This window comes from Zea mays, chromosome 4 (genome assembly GCF_902167145.1).
Source record: "Zea mays cultivar B73 chromosome 4, Zm-B73-REFERENCE-NAM-5.0, whole genome shotgun sequence".
NCBI classification, from domain to species: Eukaryota; Viridiplantae; Streptophyta; class Magnoliopsida; order Poales; family Poaceae; genus Zea; species Zea mays.
This window is the reverse complement of record NC_050099.1, coordinates 197,067,023-197,084,154: the sequence shown is the minus strand read 5'-3', so window position 1 is coordinate 197,084,154 and position 17,132 is coordinate 197,067,023. Positions and strand designations below refer to the sequence as shown.

Sequence of the window (17,132 nt, the reverse complement as noted above, 5' to 3'; positions counted from 1 at the left end):
GTTATAGGTATTGAAGAGTTATGAAACTTTATAGTTGACAATGTTTTGGTTTAAAATCATCTTGTCATGCAAAAACTATTTTTGAATTTTAAACTATGTCTGGGCCCGGCACGACCCGGTTCTATGCGGACGAGGGCCGGTCCGGCACGAATAAGCGGGCCGGGCTCGGACGGGAAACTAGGCACGACCCGTTTACCTCTAAGCCCGTTAAGCCCGCTTTTTTGCACTGAAACGTGCTTACTGGCCCGCTTAGCTCGCTTTTCGGCCCGCTTTTTTTGTGCTAAACGGGTTGGCCCGGCCCGTTTAGGCCCGTTGCGGGCCGGGCTCGGACAGTAAATCGAGCCCGTGAGCTTAGACGGCCGGGCCCGGTTTTTTAACCGTGCCTGGTGGGCCGGGCCCAAAATGTCCCAGGCCGGACCGGGCCGGGCGACCCGTTTGGCCATCTCTAGTTGTTGTTCAACATGAAAAGTCTTAAAATCTGTACATATAACTCAATTATTGATGCTATTTAACTGCTTATAGCTATATTATTGTTTAAAACTAAAAATAGGCACTAAATAAAACTCGTGGGTGACTTAAAACCCACCAAAAATCCGACGGATTCATATACAGTTTAAAATAGTACCCGCGGGTGTAATCGTGTGGGCGGGTTTAGAACTTTAGATAGATTCCACGGGCGCGCTTGATGCGAGTTTTTGCTCCACCCACCCGACCCATTGCTATCCTACCTGCCAGCGAACCTGTCTCGTCTCCTTGTTGCCCACGTGGCCTCGCCGTCGCCGCGAGCTCCACCTTCCTCAGCTCTGCCCCGAGCGCGATGTGGCGAGCGACGAGGCGGTCTCCGCCGTTCCTGCGATGGCTATCGTCGGACGCAGCCTCCTCTAAGGCGCCGCGGCAGCGCGTAGCGGCGCTGTGGGGGAACGGTGACTACGGGCGGCTGGGGCTGGGCTCGCTGGAGTCGCGGTGGAGCCCCACGGTTTGCCCCTTCTTCCTCGCCCGCGCCGCCGACCCGCCCGCCTCCCTCGCCTGCGGCGGCGCACATACCCTCTTTCTCACCCGTATGCCCCCGCTTTACTTCCCCACCTTTTCATCTTCATTCACTTAACATCACCATCTACCCGTCTAGTAATACGAGAGCAGAGATCATGCTAGAGCTGATTCATTGTCTTGGTTCACGCAGTTAAATGCTTTTATTTTTACCCACCATGATAACATTGCTAGATATGTAATTAGTTTGATTTTGACCTTATGCCCTGAGTTGGAGTGATGGTAGTTGTACTTATGCACAGTGCCCTGCTCTTCCGGCCAATAAATTAGCATAAGCAAGTGAACAATCAGCATTTTTTTTATTTCTGTTGCAATTGTGGTGTTGTAATGCGGCAGAGGTTTTCCCTTCTGTTTTTACGCAGAGAATGGGCGAGTGTTCGCTACAGGGCTGAACGACTTTGGGCAGCTGGGGATAGGAACCTCTGTTACACATATGCTGGTACCAAATCTTTCCCTTCTTATTTCATATGTTTTCTTCCACATTGTCTATTATCAGAACTTTGGCATGGATCTTCCTAGCCAATGGAAGAAAAGCCATGTCTAAGTAATTGAAAGCTGCATGCATTAACATTTAACTGGGGGACAAATGGGAGCAATCACATCTCCTATTTCATGTAACGAAAACCAATTTACCATAAGATTATCATGCATCTCAGCAAAATGTATATTTTGTATTGCCTCGAGGACAAAAATTCCCTTGGAAGTAGATGATATTATTTTACTAGCACTTTTCAGAGTCAAGTTTAGCCATCTACATCTGTTGCTAGATACATCAGGCTTAAGAAGCAAAGCAGGGATTACTGGTCATTCACAACATTTATTGACATTTTATTCTATATAACTTCAATTAGCTTTGGTTTTCCTATCGATGCTTTGAATGAATTTGATGTTCTTTTTATAAACTTGGACCTTATGAATCTTATTATTCCACATACTGTGTCCTTCCATTATCTACTATTCTACTATATATAATTTGTTTTTTCCATTTTCATGTAGGAGCCTGTTGAAATTTCTGGATTTCACGAAAGAGTTGTAGAAGTTTCAGCTGGCAACCATCATTCTTGTGCAGTCACCGGTAATAGAAAATAATTAGATTCTCTTAAGTGCCCGGTTTTATTCACTATAATATGGTGAATTCGTTAAATGATAAGAGCAGCCGGAAGGGAAGGTGCCATCTTCATCTTCTATGTTACTGTATATTTTTAATGGAGCAGCAGATACTTCATGCTTCTCGGGTGTAGAAGTTAGTGATTGTGATTCCTTGCTTCTTGTTTGTGTGGGCCTAAATACACAACACAAGTATGGGTTGAGGAAACATTTTTTTTGCCTTTCTGGTTGGTTGAATATTGATCTAGTGTTGAATGTTCATTTCAAGCAAATTTCCCTTTATCGCATGGGAAACTACATGTGTATGGTGTTGTAATATGTTAATTATAATATTTTTTATTATGGCCCCAATTACTCTACTAGATATTGACAATGGGTTTGATAAACCAAAATACATATTGGGTAGGTTGCACGTTCAAACAAAAAGGGCCATATGGAATTATGGATTTGTGCACTCTCCCTAGGCCTATGTGCGATCACAACTTAATTGAAATATGTTATTGCTCATTTGCTAATTGAGATGTCATATGCTCTGTAAAATGTATTAATTTTGTAAGGTTATTGTCACTGAATGCTGCACTGCAGCATACAGCACATTACACCATAATAATGTTTTACTGGTATCTGGATAAGTATAACAGAAAAGAAGTGTGATAACCATCTCTTCTATTTATTTATAAAATTGATTTGTGCTGCACATATGTGCATTATAACAATTGTATTATCAATTGTTAGAGTGGACGCACTAACCAATCAAACACAAAAGCTTAAGCTGTTAGGAAAAAGTAGGCAATCTACTTATACACTTCAATACTCTCACTCACGTGCAACCAGAGAGAAAGGTGCAAACATGTAAATAAAGGGGCAGAGACACAAATAAAGCCTCTACCAGGATTTGAACTCAAGACCTCTGGCTTTGATACTATGTTAGAGTGAGATGCACTAACCAGTTCAACCCAAAGCTCACCATATCAAAGTGGACACACTAATCAGTCAAACCCAATAGCTTAAGCTGTTAGAAGAAGGTAGGCAATCCACTTATATATTTCAACACCAATCTCCACTAAATTTTTGTATTTTTACTTTCTTGAACAGCGGATGGTAAGCTCTTTGTTTGGGGCAGAAACTCAGGTGGCCAGCTTGGCCTTGGTAAAGGTAACAGTGTCATCCCCATTCTTTACTTCCTTAATGCCGCCTATTCATGTCATATCCATAATTGAATGTTCTGGTATCTATACTCTGTCTGAGACTATCAACAACAACTTATTGACACTGATGAGTGTTTGATTCCACAAAAAATAATAAAATCTCTGTAGGTATTAGTACTTGATCACTGTTTGAACTCACCATACATGCCTTATGCCTTTATATTATTTTTCATGCAGCATAATTCTGTTTCTCTTAAGATTTTGCTAGGGACTATGGTAGATCGTGCTAGGGAAATTTTTCCATCAATTATCCCTTTGGCAGTTTTATTTCTGAGATGGGAGTTATCTTTTTTTTTTTTGCTTTAGGGGCAGGTAAAGTAGTTTCTACCCCAACAAAGGTTGATTGTTTGACTGACCTCAGAGTAAAAACGGTTGCTCTGGGATCAGAGCATTCAATTGCTGTTACAGGTGACTAAGAAATCGGTGCTTTATAGCAGCTGTATCTAAATATTTGTACCTTAAAGAGTCTGAATCTCTCCTATGATTTACTTTTTCAGAGGAAGGTGAAGTCTTGAGTTGGGGAGCTGCTGGTTCTGGTAGGCTCGGACATGGCCGTCAATCTAGCATCCTGGGATTTTCTCTGACCTCAACGTATGATAATATATATTTCATAAAAATATTCTCTAAAAAACATATGTTGGAACTTAATTGTGTATGTACTCTATGTCAATTCATTGTTATCTATTTAGAAGATATAAGAAAATTCTTAACCATAAAGGATGAAAATTTTTCTACTGCTAGCTGGCATGCCTAAGTACACAAGGGAGCTATGTGCATGATTTTAAGAGGGAATAGGCCCTCTAAATATCTCAAACAGTTAAAGCTTGTGGCAAATGAACTAGTGTGGCATATATGGGTATTGTTTGTGCTTTCCTTAAACTGAACAAGGTTGCTCAATTATGTGGTATTGTAATGTGAGTTTTGGGTAAAATGCTGAATGGCATAGATATAGAAGTTCGAAAATTTGAAGGCTTCTGCTTATCTTACGGTAAAATAGGCCCGACAATTCTGGATATGTTTGTACTATATGGTGTTAAATTGTTTAAAAGATAATAAATTGGTAACTATCTTTACTTGTGCAGTGAATATACTCCAAGATTGATCAAAAACTTTGATGGTATCAAGGTATTTCGACTTGAAACTCAATGTGCCTCTTAATCAGAAAACGATTCTTTTATTGTCATGTAGTGACTTCTAATTCTGTTTGTTATGCATTTGGCTAGATTAAAAAGATAGCTGCAGGAATGTTGCACTCAGCTTGCATTGATGGTAAGCATACAGAAAAGCAATATTCAAATTGTACGAATCACAATTACCCATCTTATGATTTCCCTATGTCAAATTGCAGAAAAAGGTACTTTGTTCATATTTGGGCAGAAGACTGAGAAGGTGGTATCCAATCAGACCACCTTCACATTTATTTTTTTCACTTCCCTTACCAAATACTTTTTATCTCCCTTCATTTCTTTGGATTTAACAAACCATTTTAGGGATTTGGAAGACCGAACGAAGAATTCAGACCAAATATTGTTGAAGAGATACCATTTTCAGAAGAAGTTGCTTGTGGAGGTTACCATACTTGTGTTGTAACAGGTATTGGTGTTTGTGCAGTCTTTGTTTTGTATCTTGTTAATGCAGAATTATCAAAATTTCAAATGTTAACTTGTCATACAATTTTGAAATGTATACGCTGATGTTTTGACAGATAGCGGTGATCTGTATTCTTGGGGTTCAAATGAAAATGGCTGCCTTGGTCTGGGGTATTTTATCTGTGACTTTTTCAATAATTTCCCTACATCATCTTGTATCCTACTTATATCAGTGTGCAACTGTGCATCCAATGTCGAAGTTGTATTCTGATATGATTATCTCTAACCAGAGGTACGGATATGGTCCGCTCTCCGGAAATTTTGAAAAGTTCTCTATTTAAACTTCCTGTATCTAAGGTTTGGGCTGCTGGTCATCTATTTCATTTTTTATATATTGCACCACTTAAAGCCAGTTCTTGTATTGATGTATGTTGGACATTTAAGCTCTAAAATGTATGTTGGACATGGAGTCCTTGACCATTTGCCCTCTGTAGGTATCTTGTGGTTGGAAGCACACAGCTGTAGTTTCAGGTATCATAATTATGCTTCTTTTTCACTACTAGTATCATAATTATGCTTCTTTTTCACTACCAGTATGTTGGTTCTAATTAGTGGCAAATGCTAGTAAACAGAAACTCCTTTTTGTTTTGTTTTGACAACAGCCGTCTCAATAAGGGCTCCATACATGGTTTGTTTCATTGGTATCTTGTAGGTCAAAAAGGTTGTTTTAAAAGCTCTGACAACAATAATATAGAACAGTAGACTAGAGTACTAGACTATAATTTGAAGTGACAGACTTTTGAGTTAAATTCTTATGTGTTTACTACTACCTCCGTTCACAAATATATGACACCGTTGATTTATTTTTTCGAAAACTTTGACCACTCGTCTTATTCAAAAATGTAAAATTTTAAGTCAAGTACAAACTACCTTAAGTGATAAAACAAATCACAAAAAAAATGATAACTCATTATTTTTTAAATAAGACGAGTGGTCAATGTTTTTAAAAAAAGTCAACGATGCCATATATTTATGAACAAATCACAAAAAAATGATAATTCATTATTTTTTAAATAAGACGAGTATAATCTAACACTTGTCTGTATGAGGGTCAGATTAGCAATGTGACGACTCATGGTGAGTGTTACCTTAACAAACATACTGAGGGTTCATTGGAAGCGGGGGACTGGTCTAGGAACTTCTTGGGTTCAGGTCAAAATTTGAACTGCATCTTAAAGATCTGGATCCTAATCACCCCTTTCCAAACAGAGTAATTGTGCATCTTTAAAAATTGGTATATGATCTTCTGAACTCAATAGTTCTAGGTATAAAAGGACTATTTTTTTTTTTAAAAAAACGGAGGCTCTGACAGGGCTCTCTGGGTAGTGGCCCAAACTGTGCCAATATGGATAATGGAAGATTTTTGGGGCAGAGTATTAAGGGAAGTTGTTTTTTCTTCTTCTTTTGGTTGGTCTTTTTAAGCTGAATGGATGACATGATTGCCTATGTTATGTATTGGGTAATTTTAGTTGTCAAAATATATCTTTACAGCTATACGCTATCGCTGTGCTCTGAGCACCTCAAAACATCCAGGTGATGACATCTACACATGGGGTTGGGGAGGCGCCAATGGGACTTTTTTCGAAGAGGGCCATTCTTCCGGTGGACAGCTGGTGAGTTGCTTTCAGCCACCACAACTGTTTTCACAAAATGCCGCACATTGTGCACATTTGGATCATTTGGAATTCCACTTGATGGCAACAATGTGCGGCATGCATAATCCCCACAGGACACCATTCATATGGATATGGTCGAACTGACTTGCTACTTGCAGGGACATGGAAACGACGTAGACTATTTTGAGCCTATGATGGTTCCCTTTGGCACGAATGCAAGAGCCGTCCATGTATCGTGTGGCTTCAATCATACTGGTGCAATTTACGAGTGCTCCGAGGACTTTGACTGACGTGCCACCTGCAGACAGCAGATCCGCATGTCTTGGAGACTTAGGTTAGTTATCAAATTATACTCGCTAGAAGTGCATATAAACAGCATAAATAAGCTCTGATGTTGGACCTGCATTTATGTGAAGAGAAATATAGAACAAGTGATAACACCCCTGAGAGGGGGATGTAAATTAAACAGAATAAGGGATGAACTGGATGCATTTTGTGATGCATCAGAGTTACTTGCCAGTGTATAGCATTTCTTCATTTATTGGCTGGTTCTGTATTATTTTGCCAGGTACTAAGAAATCCATTGCCTGATGTCTCAGCAGGCTGTTTGTGTACATTATGATTGCTTGACTGCTTGGTGTCGATGCTTGCTGTGTTTTTTGTGTGTAAATAATACATGAATCAGTTAATCGTGCTTGTACAATTAAATATGTACATATATCAGTGCATCACTTATTATATGTACATGATTGCTCTTACTTTAATACTAACTTATTGAAGATCAATTAAGAAAAGTAGTTTACTCCTCTCATACTCCTCATTCAAAATTGGCTCTTGCTTTCACTAATCCAATATTAGTCCAAGTTTATTTTGTTGAGATGTTTTTATAGGATTACCTATTCACCCCTAGGTACTCTCAGGTTGCGCATCTTTACCCACTAGTCGTGTTACTCATCTGCCACGGGGTCATGAATTCCATACACCTCTACCGAGGAGGCGAGGCACGGTAGCACTACGAGGCATTTAAAAAGTTTCACTAGCTTTAAAAAACATGCTACAGTTTCTAAGAAGGGAGATATAGGAATACCTCGTTCGAAAAGCCATCGAAGCATGATCGACCCGAGAACCTCCCTATGCCAAAGCTTCCCTACCGTCTTTGCCCCTTTTGGTGGTAGCACTGTTTTCCCGGGTGGTCGCTCCATGTTTCAATTAACACAATGATCTTGTCATGAACAATCATAAACCAACAATAATAGTGAAACATGACCATAATTTAGTATAACATTAATCCCAAAACTAGGTAGAGCAATAGCAAGTCTACCCAATAGTTCATTTGTTTGAAAGGTGTGGGATAAACAATAATAGGGTAACCTATTAGGTCCCATCAAATTAACCTGAGCATATCGCAGTGATTAACAGAAACATTATTAGGTAAAGAAAAGTGATTAAGGGCACAACTTCCCTGTGACTGAGATTCTAGGTACTTCAACAAGTTGGTCTTCGGATTTCTCGTGACCTCGCTGCTACTCGTAGCAATACATACAATTAAGCAAATAATGGATATGGTAACATTACACCAAAGCACATAAACAAACATCGTGATAATATGCTACGCATCACTACGAGATCGTAGGTTCGAGAACCCCTAAATTCTAATTTACGGCTGGAAAGTTGTAGTGTTCAGAAGATTTATGTGATTAAATATTAAACTATGTTATCTTGATTAATATAAACTATGTGGGTAAATATATAATAAGTAAATAACAAATATCTAATTATATATAAAAGTACGTGATATGACACAATTAAGGCTATTATTGTGTAGGCAATTTTATTACAACGCTGTCACAACTGGAATAGGTGGAATCAGAGCTAAAACGCACAAGCTATGGATTATGCAAGTTTTATGGGTATTCTATTACTGATTTGATACCCAAAATAACTTAGAAGGGCTAATCTGCAAATACGGAGGGTTTCGATGTAATTACTTTCAACTGCAAAGGGACAGTGGGTTACTTCTTATGTTTCCCAGGGACTCTTTAGGAAAAAGTCGTGGTCGAAGGGGTATAGGCTCATCTGAGCCGTTGAATCTTCACTCGGCGTGCCAGATTAGATTAGGTTACTTACTGAACCGGTATGTGATCATAGTCGTAGGATGAGATATCTACGACCCCGATTTTAAAGCATCACGATTTGATCTCAGCCCTCGGATCAAAATGTCACGGTTACAATTCACTCATCGAATCATTTTCTTCCATTTAATCTCGATCACCCGCGGTTAGATCAACGGTTGATAACTCGCCCTACTTTCTCTTACTCCCCACGGTTAGCCCGCAGCGGCGCCAAGTGCCTCTGTGGCGGCGAGCTTACCGGAGCCATGCCAACCGGCGTCGTAAGGCACTATTCTATCTCCTAAAGGTTGTTACATGATGCAGAGTGGTCATAAGAGATTCTGAGAAGGTTCTTACCAGCTGTGAGGCCGTGGCGAAGTCGGATTTGTCCAGGAGAGCGACAACACCGAGGCGCGGATTTGTCTATGGCCGGAACCGGCCCGCGGAGTTCGCGGTGTTCGTTGGGATGGAGCTAGGGAGAGGATAGCGCTGACGAACCGGGCCCACGTGACAGCAGCTAGGGTGCGATGCGCCCAACGGCGTGAGCGACTGACGGCGCGAGACCCGCGCGTCAGTGACGAAGATAGACGCGCGCGTGTGTCTGGGCTAATGTGGAGGATGGGCCGCGTGAAGGCAAGTTGGGCCAGGAGAAGGTGGCCTAGGCGCAGGTGAGTCTTTTCTTTTTCTTTTCTATTTTCTATTCAGATTTCCTATTACAATTTCAATTCAAAACCGAGTTTTGAATTCCAAATTTCAAATTTAGATGCACAAGCAAAAGCTTTCGGTATGAATGCAAGATTTTTTATTTTATCTGAATCATTTATTTATCAACAAATGCTTCTAAGTATATATTTTATACACACCAAATATATGTTTTTAATGAAATAATTTCTATTGCATAATTTTACTAAGAGTTAGTTTAACCTAACAATTTCATAGAATATCTCTAAACATATTATCCAAAAAGAATAATTTAACTTATATTAGATCATTTAATCTTTTATTATAAGCTACTTTTATTTTAGGAGATGTGACTTAAAAGGGGAAATAATTTGTATTAAAATAATATTATGGTTCAAATCCTTGTATTATTTTATTAGGAATCCAAATTAATATTTTTGAGGTGCTACAGTTATTTAATAGTATTCAAACGAGATTTTTCTAGACTTCATTCTTAGACAAAGGTCTCGTCGCCTTTCTGCCGTCGTTGAAGCTTTGCCTATCACCTCCTTCAACGGTATCTATATTGGTTCTCTATCGATTAGACGGAGCAGTCTGACAAGGTAGTCTCACGAAGGTTGGGGATGAAGGTCGTAATCCTTCAAACCACGCTAGTCCCTTTGTCCTAAAATAATAACTATAAGGGCCCGTTTGTTTGATTGGAATTGGGTTGAATTGGAATTTAATTCTTGGGTTGACCTGTTTGGCAAGTTATAGAATTGGAACTAACTTTCCATGCATTTCTTGGGCTGGAATTAGAAGTGTCGCACGCCCGAGCGCTGCCCGAGCGCCTGCGCCGAGCGCCGCACGCCCGCCTGCGGTGGACGGAGGAGCTGCGCCGGCAGTTCATCGAGGCCGTCGAGTGCCTCGGTGGCCAGGACGGTGAGTCGGCCCGCTTCTAATACTTCCCTTCTTCTCCGATCCAAAAATAGGATTCCATCCGGCCATGTGGGTCGCTAGGGTTCCATTCGGCCATCCCAATTCATAGAAGGTAGTAGCCGATTCCTCCGAACGTCGCGCGGGAGATGATGTCATTGGTGTAGGAGATGATGTGGGTGGTGAGGTTGATGGCGGTCGTGTCGGCGCGGCGAACGCGGGCGAGCATCGCGGCGACCTCCTGCTCCTGGGCGTGCAATTTTTCTTGGAATTGAATTTCATTCTAATAATAGTAATTTAGGCACATATAAATTAAGCTAATAATGTTTTATGCAAAATATATTTATATAATATTATTAGCAAGGTGTCGGAGGTATTTATGTGCTATATTTTTATTATAGAGGAGTGAGCCGAAGAGCGCCCTATAAGTTGCAGAGTAGAATCATATTATACTAATACATAAAATCATTTTCCACCCAACACCCCATGAATTTAAGATAGGCTTATATCTAAACTTTGAAAAGTGGTAGAATGTCAAATACCAAGCTAAATAGGTTACTTTATTAAGTAAATTCTAATTCCTCCAAAATAAATGGATCCAAATGCCCCGTAAATTGAATTGATTACCTAAGGCCTTCGACCGAAGACTTTCTTTCCAACAAAATTGCAATTGTAAATAGACTATCCGCAACCTCGCGGCCTTCGATCTGCCCCCACAACCCTAAAGACCTACCAAATCCTAAATTTTCCATGTCGGTCTGCCATCCCACAATTGTAAAAAGATATACCAAAACCATAAGTGTGTACACTGTGATGACACCTCATAGCATAAAAAATAGCTCACGTGAGTAAATACCCCTAGCCTAACACCTCGCATAAATAAATACCCCTAACCCTAGCTTATATCATTTCCCCATTTTAACTCTCCTCTCCTCCCACCTAGATCACATAGTAGCGGTGGCGGCGGCCTTCCTAGTGCAAGGCGGATTTGGTGTGGTGCCACCTCCCCTTACCGGCGGTGATGGCTTCCTTCCTCTACATCAGCGACAACGACATCACCTTTTCTGCATCAGGCGACAACATCCTCCCTTTTATACACGGCGGCGGCGCCCCCCCTACACCAAGTGGCAACGACAACTTCCTTCCCCACATCAGTGACAACAACATCGCGTTCCGGCACCTACCGGTAACATCCTCACTCCTACACATGGCGACGACATCCTTTCCTTTACAACTAGTGGCAGCGGTGACTTTCTTCCCCACATCGGTGGTAGCAACATCATCTTTCCCATACCAGGTGGTGACATCCCCTCTCCTACACATGGCATCAATGACCCTTTCTCTACACCCAACAATGGTGTTCCCTTTAGATGGGGCTCCTCCATGCACAACCAATGAGCCTCCTCTTGATGGCAGATGAGGGCTTCTACGTGATGCACAAAAGATAAGAATATGTTTGCATTTTATCAACGATTTGACAAATATTTCCTAGTAAAATTATATTTATCAATATGCATAGTCATTAATATATGGATTAAGCTATACTTAGTCTAGCTCTTTTAGGTTTGGAAAAAAACTCAATTGCAAATCAATTTTGCATATGCATCCTAACTTCTCCTATGCTTATGCTTCGAGCAAAAGAGAGTTATTTCATCTAGCTTGAATTTCTACAATATTCTTGCATTTCTCTTATTTTCATCCTTTTTACTTGTATATAATTTGTCCTCTTTAACAAAAAAATATGTATACATATATAACCGGGGTAATCATGTTTCTTTTAAAAAGGAAAAATCAACATAGACTTACCATTTCTAATGATGTACCAACCTGACCACCACAGGATGATTGCAGCCTTGCAGACAAATAAAACTTCAAATGCATTGCCCTTCTTGACTTAATTAATGAATTTAGTTGTGTTGCTAATGATGCAAAGAACACCCTGTAAATCCTTCACGAACTTATTTAATGACTAAGGGTTTATATGAACACAAACCATATTAAGTGTGGTCCATTAGCCAAAACATGTGCTCCACTAAAATGGCTTGAATTTTCTGATTGATGACTTTGTAGTTTACACTGATAGGATGGACATTTCTTTTGGTCGCAATTTTTACTAAACTGGTGTTTGTCAAATACACAAAATTTATTTCTATATAACTCGATATGTGCACACTATACAAAGTGAAACAAATACATAATATCAAGTGTTATATATTTTGAAATATCTAGTTCCGAAGTAGGCCATGTGTTATTGGTATGAGGAGAGCACTTGCAATTCCAAGCCTTAAGATAATAATTCAATTTGCTCTTATTCCTCGCTCTAATTTAGAGAATTGATGTGAATCAAATGTTTGTATGCTTTGAAAGTGTTGTGGCTTGATGTGCATGTTGGTGTTATATATTAACTATGACTACATCATTAGTTGTTATAAAATCGAAGTTATTCAAGTTTGGATTAGGGCAAAAAATAGGCTTGGGTGAGTCAAAATTTCTCATTGATCCATGCCCATTTCATGCAAATCAAAATGACATTACACTGATAGATTCACCCGATGACTTTTCTACATCATATTTAGATGGTGAATCAATTCTAACTACTAATGAAAAAGTCACATCTCCAACAAAGGAAGATGCTAAGTTAGCTGCTGAGATAGTTGGAAGATGTAGTGGTAATGTTGCCTGAGGTGCGCCTTGCTCTCTTGAAGGTTCTTTTCACTGATCTTATATATGGAGTTTGAAATTTATGAGGATCCAATAATTGATTCAAAGGTATCAAAATCTAGACAGTCAAGAAAAAGTGACACTAATGCTCTAACAATGGAACTAAAGACTAATAAACTAATTACTAATTACTTGACTTAGCCAAAGTGTTGGCTAGAAGGTATTAGAAGTTAGCTTATCAAACTTAAGTTAGTTCTCTTGTTAGAGTATCAGTGTCCCTTTTTCTTCACCATATAGATTTAGTTCCTTCAAATCAATTCTTGGAATCTAAAAAATTGCAACTCTAGATAGAATGAAAAGAACTTTCAAGAGAGAAAGGTGGACCTCAGACAGGACTAAACCAATATATCTGTCAAGTGTCTATATTTTTTTACCTTAGCAGCTTACTGTGTTGAGCTAGTTTAAACTGGAATAGACAAATGTGATTTATTCATCAGTATTTAGACACAATTCACCATTTTGATATGACAAGGAGACATTACTTGGTGAATTCATCTACGTGGAGTGCAATTGTAGCAGTGTTGGATGTTTTTTGATTCGCATGAATTGGCCATGGGTTTCAAAGAATTTTTGAGTCGCTCAACTTAGACATATTTTTTGTCATAATTCAATCAATACTAAATAACTCCAATTTTACTATAGTTAATTACACAAGTTAAAATGAAACCTGCATATCATGTTGCAACCCAATCAATGTTTTCAAATATTTGAGGTTCACTAACTAAATAAATTTGGGTTAACATGGAATACAAGTTGAATTATTTTTCAAGGTTTGGGAACTGCTAGTGCTCTTGTTGTAGCAATAACATATGCCCTATTTTGCAAGTTGATATTACTACAAACGTGCCCATGTTCTTGCACCCTTTGTAATGGCCAACATTTTAGAATCTCCTTATGGTTATTGCTTCATGTCCTCACTACGCGGGTTTGTATATCTATGTGGTGCCAAAGGGTTAAGTTCTTCCATGGTTGCTATGTATTTGTAATTGGTGCAATGAAATTGCCATTCACAACAATATAAACTTTTCTGCAAGGAGCATGGATTCCCTTTTGTTGCATCTATATTAAATGGCTCACCTTTCATCCAATCATGCTCTTACTATGGCTTTTATTATCTTGTGCATGTCCATTCCTTCAAGCAAAGGTGACAAAGCAAGCTTAGACTGCAATGAGTTTTTGGTTGGTGTTCCCAAATAGCTTACTGTTCAGCTATTTTTGGTGCACACAACATAACATGCAATCCAGATTATAGCAAGAATAGCTCTCCGGTTTTACAACCAGGAACATATCTAGTGCACATAGGAGTTTGGTGCACATATCAAATTATCAACATCCATCTCAGATCTAACGTCTCTGATTGCTCGGTGTATTTTACTAATAACATCTTCCACCGCTTTGGATGGTGTTCTTTGCAAAATATATAGATCAAACAGAGATGCTAGATCTGAGAAGAGTGATGATGATTTAATATGTGAACTATGTGCACCAAACTCTCATGTACACTGGGGCGGAGGGCTCCTTGTGGCGAGGTATGGCCCAAGCCATACCTTGGCCTAGCCCATTAGCATCTAGGTCGAAGACTCGAAGACCTACGCCTAGCATATGTTTCACCACTGCTCACAAGGCTGCAGCCAGTTCGCACACCGCAAGGCTGCTTGTCTTCCCTGCGCTCGTCGCTCGTGCGGTCGCCTCACCACTACTAAGCTACGCCGGTCGCTCGCCTCGTGGCCTTGTGGCCCTCGCCCATGCGCGCGCGGCGTGCTTGCCGCTCGAGTCCACCTCTATGCGCTGCTCTATGCGCTGAGCGCCTACGCCGCCGCCGCCACGACTCCATAGACGACAGACATGAGTCACGAGGTGAAGGAGGAAGACACTGTTGTGGGTTGTTGCCAGATTCTCTCTCCAATCTCTACTCTCCAGTGACCAATTTCGTACTTTTGTCCCCAATATCTAGTGGCAATTAATCTGCTACTTTGTATTGTGCGAGTATAGGGTAACTGGGTAAGCATAACCCCCTTTGTTCGGCTTAGATGTAGTCAAATATAAATTACAATTATGTGAACTGATTAAGTATTTGTGTTGCATAGATTTAAACTGGACATTTAATTGTTTGTGCAATGGTTGGAAATAAGTAGGGAAAGAATAAGGCTTCACAAAAAGGTATATTATGTAATTTGTGAAGAAATACTTGAGCTACTTTGTTAAGCTAGTAAAGTACTAAACATGTATGATTGCTTTTTTTACAGATTTGAAGAGCTATCTTAGCCAAGGTTCCAGTGGCTCAAGTCCAAGTACTCATGGCAATAACGTAGTTGCTATTGTAGAAGATGTGCATTTAGAAGAAAATGTCTTGCCAGCTACAGAAGAAGGTGTGGGGGATTGAATGAGATGTCTTGCCATCTGTAGAAGAGGATGAACAAGTTCAAGAAGGTATAACTGACATCAACTCGGATCATATTATTTCTGATCTGGGACTTCGTATTCCAATTGAAAGGTTTTCTGCAAATATTAGAGATGATGTTAGGAGAGCTTTTATAGCTAAAGGTCCAACCCAACCAACCGGTCATAGATTTCCTCCATCAAGTGATAAAAGGAGCTTTCAGAAAAAAGTGGTTTAGTCAATATAGTTGGTTGGAATATAATGTGGACAAGAATAAGGCATATTGCTTCTATTGCTACCTTTTTAAGAATGATCGAATGTACGACAATTTGGTTATGATGTCTTTACAAAAGTTAGGTTCTCGCAATGGAAATTGCTTATCTTGCACTTCCAAAACATGTTGGTGGTCCTAGTAGCATACACAATGTTGCATCAACATCATTTCATGATTTTGATAACCAAAGGTCAAGCATAAAACATAAGGTTTCAAGTTATAGCAAAGATGCATTGATCAAATATGAAACCCGATTGGAAACTTCTTTATGTATTGTAAGTTATCTTGCATTGCAAGGGGAACCATTTCGGTGGCATGATGAATCTAGTACTTCCTTGAATAGAGGAAATTTTTTAGAATTACTTGATTGGTACAAGCAAAGGAATGATGAAGTGAAGCGGTCTTTTGATGAGTTATGTCCCAAAAATGCGAAAATGGCCTCTGGAACAATTTAGAAAGAACTTGCAAGTTATTGTGCAGAAGCAATCACAAAGGCAATAAAGGAAGAAATGTGGGATTGTCTATTCACTATTCTTGTTGATGAATCTCATGATATATCAATTAAAGAACAAATGGAATTGGTTGTGAGATTTGTGAATACTAAAGGAGAGGTAATTGAAAGATTTCTGGGTCTCAAGCATGTCAAGGACACAACATCGGAAGCATTGAAGAGAGCATTGGTTGAGGCATTAAGTGGCCATGGTTTATGTGTTGCAAAACTTCGAGGGCAAGGGTACGATGGTGCTTCTAATATGAGAGGAGAATTTAATGGTCTTCAAAAAATAATTCGAGATGAGAACCTGCATGCTCATTATATTCATTGCTTTGCTCATCAATTGCAATCGGTAGTTGTTGTGGTCTCAAAATGTTGCTCATCTATTGAAGATTTCTTTGAGTATGTTTCATTGATTGTGAATAGCACTAGTGCTTCTTGCAAAAGGAAAGATGTGTTGGTTCATAAGCATCACTTAAATCTTTTGTCTAAGTTAGCTAGTGGACAAATTGTATCGAGGAGAGGTAAACAACAAGAAACATCATTGGCAAGAGCGTGAGATACAAGATGGGGATCTCACTACAAGACTTTACTTAGGATTGAGTCAATGTGGGATTCAGTAATAGAAGTCCTAGAAATTGTGAAACAAGATGAGCGCAATCCATCTAAGGTGGGTGGTTTGGTGCAAATAATGGAGTCTTTTAGCTTTGTGTTTATCATGAATATGATGTTGCAAATCCTCTGTATTACAAATGAGTTGTCTTTGATCTTGCAAAGGAAAGATCAAAATATTGTTCAAGCTATGTCTTTAGTTGTTGATGTGAAGACACGTTTGATTTAATTTGAGAAGTGAAGGTTGGGAGCCATTGTTTGAAGAAACCAAAACATTTTGTTGGAAAATGATATCCCAATACCAAATATAGGGGATAT

General features: G+C 39.4%; 1 protein-coding gene and 1 long non-coding RNA gene across 8 annotated transcripts; both read left to right on the top strand.

Moving 5' to 3' along the window:
- The first annotated feature begins 640 nt into the window (after nt 1-640).
- LOC100194342 (uncharacterized) lies at nt 641-7,241 on the top strand. 6 transcript variants are annotated; one of them, XM_020551312.3, is made up of 15 exons: nt 641-1,058; nt 1,410-1,486; nt 2,044-2,122; nt 3,250-3,309; nt 3,669-3,770; nt 3,860-3,953; nt 4,445-4,487; nt 4,586-4,631; nt 4,711-4,751; nt 4,853-4,955; nt 5,068-5,122; nt 5,242-5,308; nt 5,446-5,482; nt 6,503-6,624; nt 6,786-7,241. In XM_020551312.3, the coding sequence occupies exons 1-15, from the start codon at nt 686-688 to the stop codon at nt 6,915-6,917; spliced, it is 1,431 nt and encodes a 476-aa protein (XP_020406901.1). In that variant the 5' UTR covers nt 641-685; the 3' UTR covers nt 6,918-7,241. The 6 variants fall into 6 exon arrangements, 4 of the variants coding, with proteins under 4 accessions (XP_020406901.1, XP_035822580.1, XP_020406902.1 ...); XM_035966687.1 differs by having other exon boundaries at nt 642-1,058; nt 3,675-3,770; nt 6,545-6,624; XM_020551313.3 differs by having other exon boundaries at nt 642-1,058; nt 3,675-3,770.
- Nucleotides 7,242-11,257: 4,016 nt separating this feature from the next.
- On the top strand, nt 11,258-15,771 carry LOC103654387 (uncharacterized). Of its 2 annotated transcripts, XR_002269266.1 has the most exons (3): nt 11,531-15,056; nt 15,143-15,215; nt 15,302-15,771. It is a non-coding gene; the product is annotated as an uncharacterized lncRNA (long non-coding RNA). The 2 variants fall into 2 exon arrangements; XR_002269265.3 differs by having other exon boundaries at nt 11,258-15,215.
- Nucleotides 15,772-17,132: the final 1,361 nt, after the last annotated feature.